This window comes from Pteronotus mesoamericanus, unplaced genomic scaffold (genome assembly GCF_021234165.1).
Source record: "Pteronotus mesoamericanus isolate MK-2021 breed Mesoamerican mustached bat unplaced genomic scaffold, CSHL_Meso_final contig_180, whole genome shotgun sequence".
NCBI lineage: Eukaryota > Metazoa > Chordata > Mammalia > Chiroptera > Mormoopidae > Pteronotus > Pteronotus mesoamericanus.
In genome coordinates, this window is record NW_026555076.1 from 773,632 (window position 1) to 794,196 (window position 20,565).

General features: G+C 47.7%; 1 protein-coding gene and 1 non-coding gene across 4 annotated transcripts in view; both read left to right on the forward strand.

Moving 5' to 3' along the window:
- Window positions 1-18,697, forward strand: part of CRACD (capping protein inhibiting regulator of actin dynamics) — a 56,403-nt gene extending 37,706 nt beyond the window's left edge. For all 3 annotated transcript variants that reach the window (XM_054566768.1, XM_054566767.1, XM_054566765.1), the window contains 6 exons: window positions 1,117-1,185; window positions 3,321-3,509; window positions 4,574-7,433; window positions 15,407-15,597; window positions 16,180-16,342; window positions 18,458-18,697. In XM_054566768.1, the coding sequence (XP_054422743.1) occupies window positions 1,117-1,185; window positions 3,321-3,509; window positions 4,574-7,433; window positions 15,407-15,597; window positions 16,180-16,342; window positions 18,458-18,618 (3,633 nt within the window). In that variant the 3' untranslated portion in view covers window positions 18,619-18,697. The remainder of the gene's footprint in view (window positions 1-1,116; window positions 1,186-3,320; window positions 3,510-4,573; window positions 7,434-15,406; window positions 15,598-16,179; window positions 16,343-18,457) is intronic.
- LOC129065557 (U6 spliceosomal RNA) lies at window positions 17,796-17,900 on the forward strand. The gene has a single exon (XR_008528599.1). It is a non-coding gene; the product is annotated as a U6 spliceosomal RNA (small nuclear RNA).
- Window positions 18,698-20,565: the final 1,868 nt, after the last annotated feature.

Below are 20,565 nucleotides of genomic sequence, written 5' to 3' on the forward strand. Positions count from 1 at the left end.
TAAAGGAGGGGTGGGCCAGGTCGGCCCCCTGGCGTCTCGCGGAGGGCGGTGGGAGAGTGGAGTGTGGCGCAGGGGCCGGACCCTGAGGGCCACTGGAAATGGGCAAATTCTGAGCCTCAGAGTGATGCGAGGCAGGGCAGTGACATAATCTGTGTTTCCTAAAGATGCTTGTAAGTGTGATGCTGAAAACTGACTGAGGTAGGGCAAGTTCACATTACCACGCTGGCAGGGACAATAAGACCCTTTTGCAAATATTGCCTATACACGGCGGAAGGTGTAAAGAGTCATCAGAAAGGGGCAGCCTGACCGGGGTGGCCCAATTGGTTGGGCATTGTCCTGCAAAGCAAAAGTTTGTGGGTTCGATTCCCGGTCAAGGCACATGCCTAGGTTGAGGGTTCGGTGCCTAGTCAGGGCACAGATGAGATATAACCGATCAATATTTCTCTCCCTCTCTTTCTCCCTCCCTTCCCCTCTCTCAAAATAAATAAATAAAATCTTAAAAAAAAAAAAAAAAAGATAGGTAGAAAGGTGCAGGTGACGCGGTGTGGGTGTTCCCAGGGCAGGCGGCTGCGACCAGGGTGGGAGCCTTCAGCCTTTTTCTTTTCCTTCTTTCCCGAGTTGTTTCCCCATCTCTGGTCATTCACCTGCTCTGCTGAGTCCTTTGCATGTCGCATTGGTAGGGCCTTCCTTTCTTCTCATAGAGAAGAGGTCTGGCTTACAGGTGAGAGGTTCGGCAGGTGAAGGGGGTGGAAGACAGCCAGCAAAGTGAAAGCCCTGAGGCTGGGGCCCTGCTTCCCAGGTGGGGCAGCCCCCTCCCCGCCGCAGATTCTCTTAGCAATGGGGAAACACACCAAGGATCGGACCGCGGAGGGAGACGGCCCAGAGGGCAAGCGTGTGGGCGCGGGGGACAGGGAGTGCACGCTCCATGCCTCGGCGGTCCTTGGGGAGTCTGGACATTAGCAAAGCCCCTGTTGCGACTCCTGCCGGCTCTTTGAAGCCAGCTGCACACCTGTGTGGAGGAGGGGGTGGCCCTTTCCGGGCACAGATGGTGTCTGGGTGGCTGCCCCAAACTTCCTGTTCTGGCGTGTGACCGAAGTGCTCTCTTCACCGTTCCAGTCTAGCGACACACCAGGTTCTCTGAGTCCCCTGAATCTGCCTGGAGCCAGAAGCGAAATGGAAGAGAAGGTAATGTGATTTGAACTTATACATTTATTTTGCTTCCTTATTTCCCCGCCCTTTTTTTTTTTTTACAATCTTCTGCCTCATTTGCCCATTCATCGATGCTGTCTTCGTCCATTACTGTAAATTTCTTCCAAATGCAACCAGTGGCGGATATTGGAGCACCTCTTTCCACGGTAATGCAAACGCTGGAACTGAGTCCTGCTCTGAACAATAGCCGCCTGCCCAGCATGCCTGCCTTTGGAGCCCTAGACGTCAGGCATTTTCCTAAATACGTTATGTACTTCATGATTCTGTTAGGTTGTTGAAAAAGACTTTCCTGAAGGTACCCAAGTCTGTAAGGAAAAAAAGTCGTCTTCTATTTAGAGATGCCTAAAAAAGGACCCTATCAATTCTCCACTTGTACGTATTTTTGTTTTCTAGCTTTTTTGTGTGCCATTGAAACCTGGGTCCTCTCCCGCAGGACCCTAGGGAACCCTGCAGAACCTCGTGGACACCTCTTCTGGAGAGACCAGTCCACTGCCATGAGGACTTTTCCCCTGCACAGGGGTCCAGGGTCCTCCCAGGGTCTGGCAGGCAGCACTGTGAGCAGGGTGTGCCCCCAGGTGTTCGGGGGGAGATGGTCTGAGACAGGGGCACGGCCCAGCCGGTGAAGAGGCCCAGCACGGATACCTAGAAATGAAACCCTGCATTTCAATCTCAGCTTCTAGTCCTAATCTATGTCTTCAACCTGTCACATTTGGTTCCAGCTCCTTCTACTCATGCATCTAGTAGGTGATGGAAATAAATGTTTAATTCATCTCTTTTCAACAGTAGTTCAGAATTTGATAGTATTCAAAGATAACCATAAATGAATAAAGGCTAGGGACCAACGGCTGGGATTACTTTTTCCTTACTTCTGTCCTTCTTGTCGTAAGTTATTATTCATGGAGCATCCCCTTTGCTCTTGGAGCTAGGTTGGTGCTTCAGCTTTTGCGGGTAAATATGGAAGGTAATTGCAAGAAGCAAAGCCCTCGGTTAAGCTCCACTGAGGCTGTGGTTAGAGTTCGGTCAGCTGAACCGTGGCTCCTGCTGACATGCAGCCTCCACCATGGCTCCTGTGCCTGACAGCCGCTGGCACGGGCCATGGAGCTGTGAGCGGCCCCTGCCACGTGTTGACGTGGTGTGTGACACAGCCAGGAGCCCTTACTTTGCTGCCTGCCCATGAACGCTGTGTAGTTACAGGTGTGGCTTCTTACACCTGATTCATTGTGCCTCTGGGTTCAGGCTGAGCCACTACCTCTCTGACCTGTCTAAATCTGCACAGTTCATCCGAGGTGTGGACTGCGAGCGAGCGGTGCCGCAATCCATCCTTTGCGGAATTGCCATCTCCCTGGCGTGTGACATGTTTCTGCTCCCCTCTTTAGCTTCTCAGGGCCTCCAGGGCTCCATGACTTTGAAGTGATGGTGCTACAACATTTTTCCAGGTTAGAAATTTCTCACCCTAATCAGAGATGTTACACTATTGCTCCTTTATTCCTTTAACAAATATTTACTGAGTACTTGCCAAATGGGGTTTGCTACTTGGGCATGAAGAAGACTGATTCAAAAATGAAAAAGACACATTCCTTGCTAAGACAGGAGAGGAGGTATGTTTAGATGGTGTTGGAGGTAGTGGGAACGCTCTTAGAGTTACAGATCTTCACACAGAGGTGAGCTTGTCCAGGGCTCAGTGACCTACTACACTTTAGAATCTGTGGCCAGAAGGTCCAACTATGAGACTCTCCTTTGTACTCTTCCTTTGTAGCATGAAAGCAGCCAAGGACAGTGACGATGGGTGTGGCTGTGTGCCAGCAGAACTTTACCAGGACAGACTGCGGACAGGATTCAGATTTTGTCAACCCCTAATCTAATCTCCATGTTATTCAGAATAAGAAAATTAGTCCCTGAAAGTTTACCTACTACAAATTAACACAAATAGCATTGGCAGAACAAGTAGTGAACATCCTGTCTTTTGATTCCAAAAGCAATGCTCCTTTCACTGTACAGATACGCCGCCTCTGCTTGCCAAGGCGCAGGCACCAGGAAGCGCTTCCCTTCCCAGATTCCCCGCCGGTTGCTTTTTGATCCGCACTGATTATACATTGTCATCTCCACCAAAGGCAGCTCCCGCTAAACCGTCTCGGCCAAAGAGGCACTTCTCTTCTGCTGGCACCATCGAAAGTGTCAACCTAGATGCCATCCCCCTGGCCATCGCTCGCCTAGACAACAGTGCCGCCAAGCACAAACTGTCAGTGAAGCCAAAAAACCAGAGGGTGTCAAAGAAGCACAGGCGACTTGGACTTGCCAGGGTACGTAGAACCTGTGCTGGCAGACCGGGCAGCGGCTCTGGCTTGCCGGGTACTGTTTCTGCAGGCAGGGTGGCGGTGTGAGGGACCTGCAGGGGCCGGAGCGGAGCGTGCTGTAGCGTGGGCGGGGAAACAGGCCCGTTTCCTTGCTGTCGCCCTTCCCAACACGTTGCCCAGCCGGGGGGACCTCAGAGGCTGCCTGCCGAGGGGCTGCGGAAGCTCTGCATTTGCTTTGCAGCAGCAGGAAGGTGGCCCAGCCTTCCTCTGCTGTGGCTCAGCCAAAGCTTCTTCACTTTGATTAGGGTGGACTTCTAAGGCACAAGTTTCAGGGGACATCGACGAAGGGTAAATCTAATTTTTTCCTGTTCTTTCTAATCCTGGACTATTGGCTTTCCTATGGTAATCCATCTTAAGAAAAAGGAATTTGAGAATGATAAATAAAGAGAGTACACGTGCAGTTCTTTCCTCTCCCGCTGCCCCCGGCCACAGTGTGCTCTTGGTGTGACAGCCTGAGTTTACCCAGCTCTGTACTCAGAGCTGCCCCTTCTTTTCTTTTGTTCTCATTGAACACATTTTTATTGAGCACCTACTATATACACCAGACACTGATCTAGATGCTGGCAGTAACAGCAGAATACAAAACAGACAACAGTTCTTGCCCTTGCAGAGCTCTGGGAGCTTACAGTCTAGTGAAATCAAAATAACCCATGGAGAACATGACTGAGTTTTGAGCTAAAAACCAACTCCTCTGGGTAGTAACAGATGGGGTTTCCTACTGTTTAAGTGAGAAAGAAGCAATGAAGACCCTAAGGAGTCACCTGAAAAGGGCCCTGCTGAACTCCCTGACCCATGTCTGGAAAAGGAAAGGCCTCCCTTTGCCACAGTCCTAGGGCAGAAGGTCTGTGCACAGGGCTCCCCGGGGGTACACAAGAGCATTTAAAAATCTATCCCAAAACCAAGAGAACTGCCCCGTCTTTAGCAGTTAAAGGGCTGCCTGCATTGTAACGAGGATGCGTTGTAGTTGCCTGTGAAAAGAAGGCTAATTCTGCTTCTCTTGCCAATGTTAGGATCGACTGAATGAACAAAGTAGCCTTCTGGGCCCGCCGCCCCTGGAGCAGAACGGACACCCTGGAGAAGACAAGCCAGTGTGGCATGAAGAGCAGCCAGACCCACTGGACTCCGAGGAAGAGAAGAGACGCCAAGAAGAATACTGGCGAGAACTGGAGGCCAAGTGCAAACGGCAGAAGGCTGAAGCTGCTGAGAGGAGACGCCTGGAAGAGCAGAGGCTTCAGGCCCTGGAGAGGCGGCTCTGGGAAGAGAACAGAAGGCAGGAGCTCTTGGAGGAGGAAGAAGAGGACGAGGAGGGAGAGGAGAGAGAACCACAGCTAGATGCAGGGAAGGGGCATGGCACGGAGGAGAGGCAGCGGCTGGAAGAGCAAGGTGGCCGAGGCCACGAGCAGAGGGAACAAGGGGAAGGAAGGAACCAGGAGGCCGAAGAGAAGAAGCCTCTGGAGGAAGAAGCTGAGCCGCGGCAGGAAGAGCTGGAGGCACGAAGCAAGCAAGAGGCAGAGAAACAATGGCAGGAAGAAGAGGAAAGAGAGCTAAAGGAACTCCGAAGACTGGAGGAGCTGAAGCGGCAGGAAGCTGAGAAGCAGCGGCTGGAGGAAGAGGAGAGGAAGCGGAGGCTGGAGGAGCAGAGGCGGCAGGAAGCTGAGAAGCAAAGGCGAGAGGAAGAGGAGAGGAAGAGGAGGCTGGAGGAGCAGAGGCGGCAGGAGGAGGAGGAGCGGAGACAGAGGGAGGAAGAAGAGAAACGGATGAGGGAGCTCAGAAGGCAGGAGGAACTGGAGGAGCAGAGACGGCGGGAGGAGGAGGAGGCGAAGAGAAGGGAAGAGCTGAGGAAAAGGCAAGAGGAAATGGAGGCACAGAGGCGGCGGGAAGTGGAAAAGGAGCCTCAGGAAGCCCTGAGTATGGAGGCTGAGAGTCGGCCAGAGTTGGATGGCAGGGGCCCACCTCAGACTGACTTGGCTGAGAAACCAGAACAAGAACACCTGAAACCTGAGAGGCCAAGAGAAAACGCCGAGGAACCAAGTGTTAGCGAGAAGCAGAACAACGAGGCCGAGCCATCAGGAGAGCAGCAGGGAAAGCGGGGGGACGTTCATGGGCAGGATGGTGGTGTCCGTCGGGAAAAGAGAGAAGAAGCTAATGTCCTCCCTCCCCAGAAACAAGGGGTGCAAGTGGGAGAGACGCTGAGTGCAGTGGAGAAGAAAGAACCTGCCACTCCAGAAAAAGACAGAAAGGTGGAGGAACTCAGGTGGCAGGAAGTGGATGAGAGGCAGACCATGCCCAGACCCTATACTTTCCAGGTATCATCAGGCGGGAAACAAATCCTCTTCCCCAAAGTCAACCTGAGCCCAGTGACGCCCGTGAAGGACGCAGGACTTGCCTCCCCTCCCCACGAGCCAAAGGCTGCCAAAGCCAGCCCTGCCTCCCACACTCTGCCCTCGGCGCTGAGCATCCCTCACACGGCCATTCTGGTCACGGGAGCACAGCTCTGCGGCCCAGCTGTCAACCTGAGCCAGATCAAGGACACGGCCTGCAAGTCTCTCCTGGGTTTGTCAGAAGAGAAGAAGCACATGGATGTCCCCACTCTGGAGAACCCACCCCGAGCCCCCACCGACCCCCGGGCCGGCAGCAGGAAGGCCAGGCCCGCCCAGGAGTCCTCGAGCAGTGTGGCCGCTCTGGCTGAATGGGCTTCCATTCGGTCCAGAATCCTGAAGAACGCAGAGAGTGACCAGGGCAGCAAGAGAGACCCGTCTCAGCCTGGCGATGAGCATCCCCCCAGGGGCCGGTGTGATTCCCGGGGGAACCTCCGGAAGACTCCGCCAGTAAATGCGAAGTTCTCCATTATGCCTGCCTGGCAGAAATTCTCTGATGGGGGCACAGAGCCCCTCAAACAAAACGCGGAAGCCGAAGGCATTAGAAAAAGACCCACATTGGGAGCCAGTGATGAGACAGCGCCCCCGCCCCTGGCTGCTGATAGCAGTGAGCACCAGAAGGGCCCAGAGAATCAGGAGGTGCACCAGGAGCCAGCAGACACCACCGAGGGGTGCAAATTTGCCAAAGACCTTCCATCTTTCCTTGTTCCCAGCCTTCCTTACCCTCTGCAGAAAGCAGCGGCCCAGGCAGAGTGTGTGACCACGTCAGACAACGAGACCACCAGTGGTATAGGAAAGCCAGACCCCCTGATGCCAGGTGGGGAGGATAAAGCCTCCCCTTTTGGTATAAAGTTGAGAAGGACCAACTACTCCTTGCGCTTCCACTGTGACCAGCAGACAGAACAGAAGAAGAAGAAAAGGCACAGCAGCATTGGGGACGGTGTCGATGGGGGGCTGCCTGCACCAGGGAGCACAGACAGAGAGAAAGAGACAGAGGGTGTGGCCCTGAAGCATGGCCCGTCCCTTCCCCTGGAGAGGAAGCCAGCCCCGTCCACCTGGAAGGACTCTGCCGAAAGCCCTTCCGGCCACTCCCCTGCAGCCCAGCCTGGACCCCCACCAGTCGGCCTCCAGACCCCGGCTCCAGAGCACAAGGCAGCAAACAGAATGCCACTGGTGCAGAAGCCAGCGCTGGCACCCAAGCCCGCCGACAAGACCCCACCGTCCTCCCCACTCTGCAAACTGAGCAGGCCCTACCTGGGCGAGCTGCTGGCTCGGCGGCCGGGGAAGCCTGACCTGGAGGCCAGTGAGCCGTGTAAGGAGAACCAGGAGAGCAGCAATCCTTGGCCACCCTCACCACCACCCCCTGAGGAGAGGAAGGCCCAGAGGAGGGAGAAGGAGGAAGAGGCAGAAACAGAGAGGAAACCTGCTTCCCCAGCTCTGTCTGCAGCCCCACAAGAGAAGCCTCCCCAGACGCCCGAGGTCGGGAGGAAAGGTACGTACCCAGGGGTGGAAAGCTGCCCCCTCCAGCTCGTTGCCCAGGGCTGGAAGTAGCCATTGGAGCTGGCGCTGGAGCACTTCCCTTCCTTAGCGGCCCCTTTGCCATTCCTGAGGGGAGTGAGTCTCAGCGAGGCTCTTTACTTCTCTTAAAAGAAAACCTCTGTGGCCCAAAGCTTTTCAGAAAGAGTTTTTTGAGCCACCCGCTAGCCAGAAAAATGGACCAGGTCCTGGGCGGGCAGGCTGTCTGACACGCCAGCAGGAGGCAGGGCTCCATGGAGAAGACAGGCTTGTTCTGGAGTGACGGAGCTTTTTACGTAATGGGTGTGGGGAAGAAAGATGTGAGTTCTTCTGAAAGACTCTGTATTGGCTATGGGTGAGGTGAAAAGGGTAAGCAGAGGCAGTTCTGGGATAGGTGCAGAGTCCCTGAGGATGGGCTGTGGGCAACAGTCCAAAAGTTCACGTGTAAGTAAGCTGTGGCGGCGTCCGGATTGTCAGCTAAGTCCCTTGAGATAAAAGCTGAAGTAGCCACTGGGAAGCCGATTCAAAGTTCCAACATGCTTTCAGGAACGGAGGCAGCCTTTTGTTTCTACCAACCATCATCAGCTGGTGAACCTCCCTCATATCTCTGCCCCCTTCTCCGGTCCTCTGTAGCTGAATTAAGAACACCTCATATTTTTTCCCATCACTTTCCCACTCTTCTTTACCATTTTGGAAATACAAACTGACTCTGCTATATATCTGCAGCCCACACCCATTAATGACAATTTACTTAACACAAAAACTAAGTTAAAGGTGCCAGCGGAAATGGAATATCCTAATTAATGAAGATTTTCTGAATCATTGGGAGGGGCAGTGATGGGAATTTCCTGGACCAGGGACTGATCTGTCTCTGGGCAGGAGCAATACCATGGGGGAGGGAGGGGGTTTGGTGAGGGGGTCTTTCAGCAGCTCTACGGCCTAGGGAGCCTCTGTGTGAAGAATGGATATGGTCTCAGCTTTATGCAAAATGTTCTGCAAATGCATCCCTGCCCCACCAACTGAAGAAACTTTAGAGCCACCCTTATCCCTGGCTGCCCCTCCTGTTTCTTCACACTGATGTTCGGGACAGCTCCTTGATCACTTGGATTGGCTCTGGGTTCCCTGAGAACCTTAATCCAGTATTTTCTCTGTTCTGTTTTGCAGAATAGGTCAAGTGTGGGTCATAGCCCAGGAAGTGGCTCACGTTTCTCAGAGAAACTCTCCCCTGAGGTGTTTTAAGGAGGGATTGTTTTTCTGTCTTTTTGTGTAATTAAGTTTGGGGCGATGGTTGCAGAGACAGGAGCTGTGTCCTGAGGGGTATTGGTCTGGTTGCTCACCTTACCTGAGACCCTGTCACCCTTTCTAACCAAGCCTTGCCTGGTTTCTTGGACCAGCGTGTTGATCAACAGCTTCCAGACCATTTCTCCCTAATGGTTTCCGTTTGTCCTGCTACAAGGAGCCCATTTTCAGTTTTTGGTTTTTCTTTTATCCTCTGCACTGGGCCATCGGGAGAGAGTCACCGTGAGTCCCTGTGAGCCCGTTAAGAGAGGTCCCTTGGTTTCTTATAACCTTGTGGGTCTCATGGATGCAAACCCCACTGGCTTTCAGAGCTAGGTGTTTTGGGGGCCTGTATCTCCGGCAAAAGTCTTAAAATTGGGGGCACCGAATGTGGGGTCCAACCCCTTCGCACCTCAGGGTTGTGAGTTGTTACACATGGGGTGGCGTTGACAGTGAGATTGTCGCAGGCCCTCCTACCATTCGCCCAATGTGTACGAGTCACTCAGCTGGTTTTCGAAGTGTATTCAGAGGGCGCTGTTCTGTCTGCAGCTCTAGACTTTGTGTGTTTATGGGAGGATCCATCTTGAACCCCCATTTTTAGTTTTGACATGAGCTCTTGCATGGTTCGCCTTCGTGGTATCATCCAAGTGCTCCTCACAGCCCGGCCTGCGCTTGCACATGCTTACCTTCTCCCCCAAAAATAACGCTCCAGCTCTGCCTCTTCCTCTTACACATGTCTTTTGGTTATTATCATTGTCTATCAAAAACTATTAGTGCCTGTTTTCTTTATTAGTATCCAGAAAAGTCAGACTCTGCTAATTGACTTTTTCCTTATTTGGTAGAAAAACAGCATGAAAACAAGGGCCACATGCCTTGTGCATGGTGGCTGCCTAAGGACGTGGAGCTTTCCTGTCCGACCCTAGGCCAGGGCTGACCAAATGTGTTTGACTAAATACCCCATCAGAATAAAAATGCCTGGACCTCCGATTTATTTGTTGACTGTATACAAATGGTACCATCGTTATCTAAAACGCCTAGAGTGCCACATACTCACTTCGGGCGAAGTTCACTGAAACAGCAGTGGATGTAAATCCCTATTGCATGGTGTACCTTTTAGTTCTTTGGCCTACTTCTTGTCCATAAAGTGGCAGGCAAAGAACTTGGTCAGCTCTGCTATGTCCTTATGTGTTATTAGAAGTATATTAAATCTGTTGTTTGTTGTCAGGCATTTATGCTGTTTTTCCATTTCATAAGGGATCATTTAGTTCAAAGGAGATATGTTATTCCATTAACTTGCCTATCTGCAAAACCTCACAATATGCTAAAAGCAAAACAAGTGAGGACAAGATTGCGGACTCTCCCCCGTCCCGCACCCAGCCTCCCTTGGGAGTTTTTAGAGCGGCCGTTTGTTATACCCGGCCTTCTGATCTGTGGACAGAGTGAGGATGTCAGAACCAGTCTAAGTACCAAGTATTAGGAAAGCTGAATTTTGCTTTTTGAAAAATATTGCAAGATATGTAAATAGAAATTGTAATCTTTCCTTCCTTTACCCCCATGAATTGCCTTGCACATCCCCTAGAGCACACGCCCCCCCCCCTTTTTTGAGACCATTGCTTTAGAAAGAGGTTTCTTTTTCTGGGACCGAAGCCAGCGAGGACCAATACACTGGGAGGGAGTTGACACGGACCCCACCCTGATGGGAATTAAAAGAGCAGTGTTCATATCCGCCTGTTTTTCTCCTCTAAATGCTTTAATTACAGATATCATCAGATGTCATTTCATTCTAAAATTCCCAGTGGGTAGAACAGATAGTAAGTGGCCCTCAAGAACTGACCTTAGGAGGCAGAGATTCGAACTCTCTAATGCCAAGGAGGTACTTGCTTGTCTCCCCAGAATCTGAAGGAGGGAACCTGAGTGGGCTGTGGCTCTGCTTGTCCACTGAGTTTAGAATGAGAGAGAATAGGTTTAAACATTGCAGCAAAACAGAATTTTAATTAGATATTTTGAACTCCTCGACCAGAAAGTTTATGTGATTAACAAAGAACATCTCTGTCTTTCAAAACCTTGAATGGGATGAACAGTTCTACTGTTTTGGAAAATAACAACAGTCATTTTTTTGTGTGCTTGATCATTTACAAAGTGTTTTTACTTATGCCGTCTAGTTCCGTCTCACAGCATATGTATAGGCAGACAGTCTTGGCTCCATTTTACAGATAAGGACGCCAGCATCTGAGAAGTTAGGTGACTTGCCTGATCCCCACAGGGGTAAAGCCAGGATGGGCGGCGTCCTTGCGCTGGGTAAATGATCTTCCCAGTAACCTAGGACTGCCCCCAGTGATTCTCACCTGGCATCTGCAAAGTGCTGTTAGCCTTTAAAAACACTTTCTCATTATGTCCTCATGTTACTTCTTGGACCTTACTCATATATTTGTTCAAAAAAAAAAAGCATTGTTTTTAAAAAACGCCATAGGATTTAGCAAACGCTTGACTTCATTCTTTTTCTTGTGGCTCCTTTAAACCTGGTCTTCGATCCTCATTTTTCCCTCATCTCTTAAATAACATTTTGGGCACAGTTCTTTTAGTCACTTTAGAAAAACAGTTTGTATTGTGGTAAAAATGCATAACATAAAATTTACTATCTTAACCATTTCTCGGTGTACAGTTCAGCAGCCTTAAGCATATTCACATTATGTACAACCAGTTTTTTCATCTTGCAAAACTGGAACTCTTACCCATTGAACAGCTGCCCCCTGCCAGCCCCATCATTCTGCTTTGTTTCTATGAATCTGACTACCTAGATACATCACATAAGTGGAATCATACAGTATTGGTCTTCTTTGTGACTGGCTCATTTCACTTCATATAATGTCTTCAAGCTTCATCCATGTTGTAGCATGTGTCAAGATTTCCTCCCTTTTTAAGACTGAACGACATTCCCTTGTGTGTATATGCCACATTTTGTTTCCCCATTCATCTGTTGATAGACACTTAGGTTGCTCTCATCTCCTGGCTACTTTGACTGGTGCTGTTATGAACATAGGTGTGCAAATGTCCCTTTGAGATATTGCTTTAAATTTTTTTGGATAAATACCCAGAAGTGAAATTGCTGGGTCTTATGGTATTTTTATTTTTAATTTTTCAGAGAAGCATCCTACTGTTTTCCACATCAGCTGCACCATTTACATTCCAACCAACAGTGCACAGAATTCTTATTTTTCCACATCCTTGTCAACACTTGTTATTGTCTGGTGGTTTGGTTTTATTTTTTTGTTTTTCTTTTGTTTTTTTAGTAGCCATCCTTGCAGGTGTGAGTTGATACCCTCATTGTCCTTTTGATTTGCATTTCCATTGTAATTAGTGATGTTGAGTATTTTCATGTGCTTGTTGGTCATTTGTATGTCCTAGGAGAAATACCTATTCAAGTCCTTTGCTCATTTTTTAATTGGGTATTTTGTTTTTTTGTTGTTAAGCTACATTTTCAGTCACTTTTTGAAAATAAATAGTCCTCTAGGCACTTTCAGTAACAACAATCTCATGTTAGTAATTAATATGTCCCCTCCAATGTCATAATCAAAACTCCAAATGCTATTTTGCATTAAAGTGTCTCCCTTCTTATGTGGCTGCTTCAGGCAGATACCCCTTCACTGGGGATGTGGATGTGGTTGACTCCTCCCTTCTCTCCCAGCCAAGACAGGCTCCAGAGCCAGAGTGGAGGAAGGGAAAGGCGGGGGGGGGGGGGCCCTGATGCTCACTGCTTTTGGGTTATGCTCAGTGCTCTTCTGTGGGGCACTTCTGTTCATTCCTCAGACGCCTCACTTGCCACCTGGACTCTTTCTCCATTTCTTGCAATTCCATTCCTGTCAGCGGTGCCTCCTCCAGGCCACCCCTGCTCTTTGGAATCAGAGAAATTCTTTGACCGCGGGTCTTTTACAGAGAAATTCTCTACTCTGGCTTCTTCTGCCTCAACTCTGACTTTTCTATGACCTTGAGGTGGCTGGTTGGCCAGCTCACAGGCCAGTCTTAAGTAGGTGATGTAGCCTTTTACTTCACAATGTTGGAGTAGGTGCCACTGATTATTTTTTTTTACAAGCCTATTGACTTCCTTGACTGAAACTCAAACAGGAGTTCCATGTTAACATCCTGTTTTCTGTTGATTGATCCCCAACCACAATCCAGACCTGTTAGGTCCCTTTACATATTGTGTTATAATCTTTTTAACATCTGGCCCATAACTCCAGGATGAGCCACTCAAACTACAGTTCTAAGGAAATTAAAGTCTGGGAGAGATTTGTCTTTTCAAATGATTTTAGTCGGTTATAAGTTCAGGCAATTATTTTTTAAAGGTGTTTTGACCCTTGTGATAGCCGCCGTTCAGAGTTGTTGGCAGGAAGCTGGCCGGTTGCTTTAATGACCTTACTCAGCATGTTCAGATAGAATGTTTAATATAGGATTTCCTTTTACATCATGGTTCAACAGAAATCATTTAGATCTTTGCAATTTTGTTTTGTAGACATTTCACAAACAGGTGTTACACAGCCCTTGATTAAAAAAAATGGGAACTCATGAGTTCCAGTGCATGTTAAACTTTTGGATTAAGCTGAGCTCCTTTGAGTTCCAGTTTTTTAAAAAAAAATCCTTCCTTTCCTGTGTTAGATCATAACTGAATCTTTTTTTGATTATTAGGGATATTGCAATGCCAAAGCCTCATTATAAATTTGAATTCTCTTTGTATAGCATTATAGATCTAAGGGTGTAGAAAATTAAGCAACATCTGCCTTTTGTGTGTGTGTGCTTGAATTCCTAATTTGAATTTATTAAGTTTCTTTCTTCTCAATATAAAGTTCAGTTGACTGAGAGCCCTGGTTGGTAAGGCTCTGGATGATCAAAGTATAAACTTTTATTGGGTTTCAACAGAACAGGATCATAGAGAGGCCTTTTACTTTGAAGATAGTAAAGGATTCAAATGCCAGAATGATTATCTGTAAAAGTGCCTAACTTTTACTTGAGGGAAAAGAAGGGGATCATTGTCTCAGAGACATAGGTAATAAGAACACTCATTCTTGTAGAGTAGTTTCAACATACCAAGCACTGTTTTAAATGTGCTGATACTCAGGACCTCCTTTAATCTTCACGGCAGCCTGATGAGGCCTGGACCATTATCCTCTCCGCTTTGTGGAGTAGAAAACTCACGCTTGGAGGGGTTAAGTAGCTTTCCTAAGATCACACAAGGTCAAACCCAGGTCTACTCAGTTGCAGAGCCCCACCTGTGCGACCACCAGCTGTGAAGAGTGTTGACCCCAGTTGCATGGACGAGACAGTAAACCACAAGAGAAGTAGAGACCGGAAGTCAGAAGCCCTAGGCTCAGACTTCAGCCTGTGCACTAACTGCTGGGTAACCTTGGGCATGGAACTTGATCACTGTGGACCCTAGTACTCTCGTCTGTCAAAGGGGGGCATTGAACCAAAATCACGGTTTCCCACTGTGTTCCTCAGAGGCCCACTGCCCTCAGCAGCTCCCCATGGCAGAGCAGTGCCCCATTTTCCTCTTTCATACTTTGGAGTTCCACAGAGGATATTGTATGTGGGGGGAAAAGGTTCTTGCAAAAATAAATTTTAAAAGGTAATTAATTTAACAAAGAACAACAATGAATCAAATAACTGCCTGGGTTCCTTGTAGGTCTGAGATTTGATGACACTGAAGGTTATTTTTGTTGTTTTCTGTTTCCAGAGAAGGGAAATGCTCTTGTTTTCTGTTGATTGAAGATACTACTTTCCTACCCAGCGGAGTCACTTGGGCATTGGCCCAGAGGTGTATTAGGAAGGGAGAGGTGAATGTTTAGTGGGCTGATGAAGTTACAAGTTTTAAGGGGTGAGGTACTGAGAGAAGAGAACAGTCAGTTTCACTGTAAGCCAGCTGTTGTTTTACTGATTCTGATTACAATTCCAAGGTGCATGTTGGGAGGGAGGGGTTCCCATACCACCAAGCAATTCTCAGACACCAGCTGTGTCTTACAATCAACTCAAGATAGTATCAGATTCTACAGGTTAAGGTCTCAGTCACATACGCTGTCCCTTCAGACCCAAGTGCTTCCGACTGGTTAAAATCCCATGAACCCCCCTCCTTGGGTTTGAGTAATTTGCTAGAGCTGCTCATATAACTCTTAAGAAACATTTTACTTATTAGAGTATTGGTTTATTATAAGAGGATATAACTTGTGAACAGCCAGATGGAAGTGATGCATAGGGCAAGGTGCGGAGAAAGGGCACAGGGGTTCCGTGCTCTCTCTGGGTCGCCACTCTCCCAGCACCTGCACATGTTCACCAACCCAGAAGCTAGCTCTCCAAACCCTGTCCTTTTAGGTTTTTACGGAAACTTCATTACATAGGCATGATTGACTATATCATTGGCCGTTGGCAAATGATTCAACCTCCAGCCCTCTCCCCTCCCAGGAGGCTGGGGGGTTGGGACTGAAAGCTCCAACCCTCTTGTCACATAGCTGGTTCACCTGACAACCAGGCCGCATCCTTAAGTGTGGTCCTACAGTAGCTTCATTAACAGGACATGAGACACCTGTATGCTCTCATCACTTAGGTGCTCTGGGCCAGAAATGGGACGAAGACCAAGCATATATTTGTTATTACAAATCACAATATCAGTCATTTTTCCCACAGAAAAGCCGGTGCTTCAGAGCAGACATTCTTTAGATGGCTCCAAACTTGTGGAGAAAGCTGAAACCACACAGCCACTGTGGATCACGTTAGCGCTGCAAAAACAGAAGGGCTTTCGGGAGCAGCAAGCTACTCGAGAGGAGAGGAAGCAAGCCAGGGAGGCCAAGCAGGCAGAAAAGCTCTCCAAAGATAACGTGAGTAGCCCCGTCTTCAACTTTGACTTTGCCTTTCTGAGCTTGGCTCTCTTTTGTGGTTGCAAGGATTTAAAAAAGAGGAAAAAAAGGCTAGCTGGGAGTGGCATAGAATATTGAGAGAGGGTAGAGCAATAAAAAAATCAACCACCGTTAGCCCAGGAAGGTATTTTCAGTTAGGAATTTGATTGTTTCCTTATGCTTTAGGGTAACATGATTTGGCAGAATTCACGATGTAATTAGTAGCAGCAATCCACACATGATAGTTATGTGAGAAATATGAAAATGATTGTATTTGAACAGGGAGTTGGGAGGAAATGTATTGCTCTGTGTCCCTGCTTTTATAGTTAATTTGATGGAGCTCTTCTAGGAAAGTAGCATTCCTTCTTTGGGACTTTTGTACTGAACTGCTTCATGATTGGGGGCCGGGGTTGAGTGCACGTTGGTCCCAAACGCAATTCAGCTGCTCCTTTGGGAGCAGAGGATGGGGGCTGACAGGCAGAAGCCCCCAAGGCCTTGCACAGTCTGTCTGGCCATGTGCTTGAGTTGGAAACACACTTTCCCTGCCTTCCTCTGCCCACCCAGGTCAGCGTGAGTCCACAGCCAGGAAGCAGCAGCGTGAGCAGAGCGGGGTCCCTGCACAAGTCCGCGGCTCAGCCGGAGGAGAGGAAGCCGGAGACAGCAGGGTCCAGGCTGGAGCGCAGAGACCAGCTGAAGAAGGCCAACACCCTCCCCACATCTGTGACAGGTAGTGAGAGCAGGACTGTTTTTATTTAACCATAGTTACAGGTTCTTCTCCTTAAGGCACGCTTTATTTCCCCCAGTGTGATAACTATGACAGCATTTTAGGCATTTCAAGGCACAGTCTGTTTCACAACCCCACTCGTAAACTGGGACGCTGATGAAGCTCATCCAGTAATGGTCACCAGAAATTCACCCACTGTCAGTGGTGTGACAGTACATGTTTAACAATCTGCTCTTCAGGACTAGAGAGACTTCTGATTTGTAGTGTTTACCACGTACTGTGGTGTAAATATTCCCACCACGACCAGTTTCAAACTTCCAATGTGGTATGCTAAGTTCCTGGTCAGTTAACAAGGTGATAGGAGCCCTCTTCTATGCCCCACTGCCTGTAGTCCAATAAAATTGGGTTTATGGACTTGCTGTAATGAGAGAGACAACATGCCCCAAAGACCTCTACAGAAAGCAAGAGATTATAATGGGATTTAGGAAAAAGGGCAAAGTTTAGGTAAAATTTAAATGGAGCAGTGTTTTGATAGGCTTAAAGCAAAGCAAGGGTATAGGGTGTACATAAAGGGGTTGGCATCAAGCCTGAGCTGAAAAGTAGACTCCGGGCCCTGTGTCCTTTGACTCTACAAAGTTAGAGTAAGTGTGTGGAAGGTGTATCTGAAAAACCCTCCCTGGAGCTTGGCACCTGGGATGAAAATAGAAGCTGTGTTTCTGAATCAGTGACCCAGGTGGCTCAGATGCTCCAGGCAACAGTGGGATGGTCCCGTTCACTGATTCGATTTCAAAGGACAAGTGTCTGACCCAGCCGTGACTTTCCAGAGAGAGCAAGGCTGTTCAGCTCGAAGTCCTTGGTGTTAACAACAGCAGTGTTTATATGTTCATGACCCATAAAGACACACACATTTTAAAAAATTCTTTACTCTCGTAAAAGGTAAAATGATCCAGTACTGTGTCCAGCTATTTACTTTATTACAAATCACCTGGAGGATGGGTGCATCTAAACGAGTTTCCTCCAGGGGTAACAGGGCATCTGCTGTCCCCACTTGGCAGCCCTGGTCCCCTGGGGGGCGCCCAGCTTCCAGAGCCAGGAGTTTTGTGCTCCTTGGTTACCTGCTTACTGAGTTCTGAAAATGTAAAGACGTCTCACCATTAAAGCTGTATTTACTATTTGGTGAGAAGAAAGTTTTTTTGAAAACCGCTTTGGAGCACTGTACAATTTCTCAAGACCTCCATGGGTATTATTTCACTTGACTTTTACACCCAAGAATTAAGGGTTCTATATATTATATGGGTGTGCCAGAGAGAATTCGTTCAAAATAAAGTGAAGTCTCCAAAGGCAAAGAGCTGAGACCCCTCTCTGTCTGATGTCTTGGAAGCTCCGAAGGGTTAATTGCAATTGAGAGGGGCTCAGGTTAATAAAAGCAGCCTTTGTTCGGAAGTATTTCTTTTCCGTGCTCGCTTCGGCAGCACACATACTGAAACTGGAATGATGGAGATTAGCATGGCCCCTGTGCAAGGATGAAGCATTTCTTTCCCATCAGCATTTCCTGACTTCTGCTGTGTGTGGGCCCATTGCCACAGGCACTAAATAGGACTTAACGGTAAGATGGGAACCCTCACCTTCAGAAGCCTTTGCGGTGTGGTAAAGAGAGTGATAACAATGCAACGCAATTGTTAGACTAGACGGAGAGTCCTAAGAGTTGGCACGATCTGTGGGCCTGTGGGGGAAGGGACCCCAGGGCGTGCTTGGTCGAGGCAGGTGCTTTAGACCTCTCCAGCTTGGTAAACTCAAAGTGTTAGTGTAATCTTTTTCTTCATGAAATTGATTGGCTACATGACTAGAATCACAAAATTTACCTTTTATTTTTTAATATCATGCAGGCATAACTTCTGTGCACAGGAGGAAAACATGCTTCTAGAAATTCTCTGAAATTAGAATTGCATGCACTGTGATCGCTACAATTATGGGTGTAAAAGTAATGATCGCACAGCTTTCTTCTCTAATTCTCACAGAAGATGCCCAGTGTTTCACTGAGTTTCCTTTCTGAATCCTGTAAATCAAAATGTGGCTCTGACTTAGACCTTTCTCCTTTTCCTTCCACATGTAATCCAGTGGAGATCTCGGATTCGACTGCCCCAGCACCGCTGGTGAAAGAAGTCACCAAGAGGTTCTCCACCCCGGACGCTGCGCCTGTGTCAACAGAACCAGCCTGGCTGGCTTTGGCCAAAAGGAAAGCCAAGGCCTGGAGCGACTGCCCACAGATTATTAAGTAAAGAGTGACTCTTTCCATCCTATTCCTAGTTATTGGCTCCTCTCTTGCCCTTTTTATTTATTTATTTTTTATATGAGGTAAAGAAACCAAGCTAGGGAAAAGCAGCATGTTTTATAGGCTCTTAAATAATGTTTAGAAACAGAACTGGTGGTGTTCCTTGTAAAGAGTGTATTTGCACAACCCTAGGTCCCGGTGCCTTGAGCTCCTCCTAGTTCTAAAGAGAAGATTCTGTCCGAGGGACCACACGAGGCAAAATCTCCAGACTCAGAAGCCCTCAGGAGAGCCTGCCACGCCCATCCCACAGCCCTCCCACACGTACACACCCACGCACCCTTGGACATGTACTTTTGCCAATCTTTGTAATGGTTTTTTGACTCTATACTCCAATTTCTTTTACCCAAAGCATTTACCCTGCCATATGTTTGGGGATTTCTACCTTTTTCTACAGTAATGGTGAAAGGATCATACATAGATAGAAATAGGAATGCCCATTCTCCTGAATGTAGTGAGGAACTAGGAATTGAAAGTAACAGTCTGCCTCCCAGCTCTGTGCTCGCATCTGGTTTTCATGAATTTTCCCCAACCTGAAGCTGTAACGCAGAAAGCAGATCCATCCACACTTCACCGCACTGTTGGTCTACAGGCCCCACTCTGCCAGTACTCCCCTTAAGGACACGTTCAACATTTGGCCCACTTGGCTCCTAGGGCACATTTTTATTTAATAGGATAAAGGAAGCTGCAGATTCTCCTTCTCTCTGAGAATCCCCATCTAGTGCAGTTCTTAAGACATCGAGGCTCCATCTTGGGCCTACTGTGAGGAGAGGCCCAGAAATGTATATTCTGGCAAAAACTCTTCAGACATATACTGTTATATCCCAAAGGCTGAGCACCTCGGGATACACTGCTTCTAGTGTAATCTAGTTTTTAAAACTCTGAAGGGGAGACTCATTTCACCCAAAGAAGAAAAGGTGAGACAAGAAAAATAATAAAACAAATCCCCCTCCCCTAACCAGCTGTTTATTATAAGATATAGGAGGCTATTGACATTACATGTCTGAAAATTCCCTAAGGCTTTAGGGAACGTTAACAGGAAGGTAAGATTTGGAGCCTTTGTACTAAGAACCTACTGTGCAAAGTTTCTTTCTTTACCATAATGGAGTAATCCATATTTAGAGTCATATTCAATAGCATTTGTAATTTAGAGCATTCACCTTGCTACCTTTAAAAAACATCTCAGAGTTTTAAGTGGCCTTGTTATCATACACATGTGATACAAAGGGATCTGGCAATTTAAAAGCCACATATATTCACTTATTTCCCTAAATTTGCTTTACATGAAACATAGACATACAGCAAACCCACACATTGTTGCTGCTACCTTGACATTTCATGGTGTTGGCATATTCTGATCTTCTTAGCTTCTGACCCCAGAGTATAAGTACAAATTTTTTGCCCAGTGCAGAGAGCATTACATCCTTTTTTTTCCTCCCCTGCAAAAACACATTTTATTTCTATACATTGTTATTTCCTTTATGCTCACTCAGTAGACAAGTGTGCTGTTATTCTGTCCTATTATTCTCTCATTTACCTTAAAGAAAGGATGACAGCAGACTTACCATATAGAAGGCATTGTCTTTCTGGAAACCATGGTTCCACCTTATGGTAGCAGCTAGAATGCGTGGTCATGTGGGCAGCTGTCCTCTTGCAAGTTGAGTTTAAATACACATACTGGACCTTCAGTCTGTTAAGAATCAGTGTAACTTTAATTTTTTGTTGCTATGGAAAACAAGATTCCACGCACATTTTCCAACTGATGCTCATTTTCAAATCAAGTATATAGGCATTTGTTAGTTTTGATTTTTTCACTAATACACACTTTTTAATAGGAATTTTTCCACCCAGAGTCCTGTGCTACAGTAATTCTTCTGCATTGACCCTTTCATTCCTC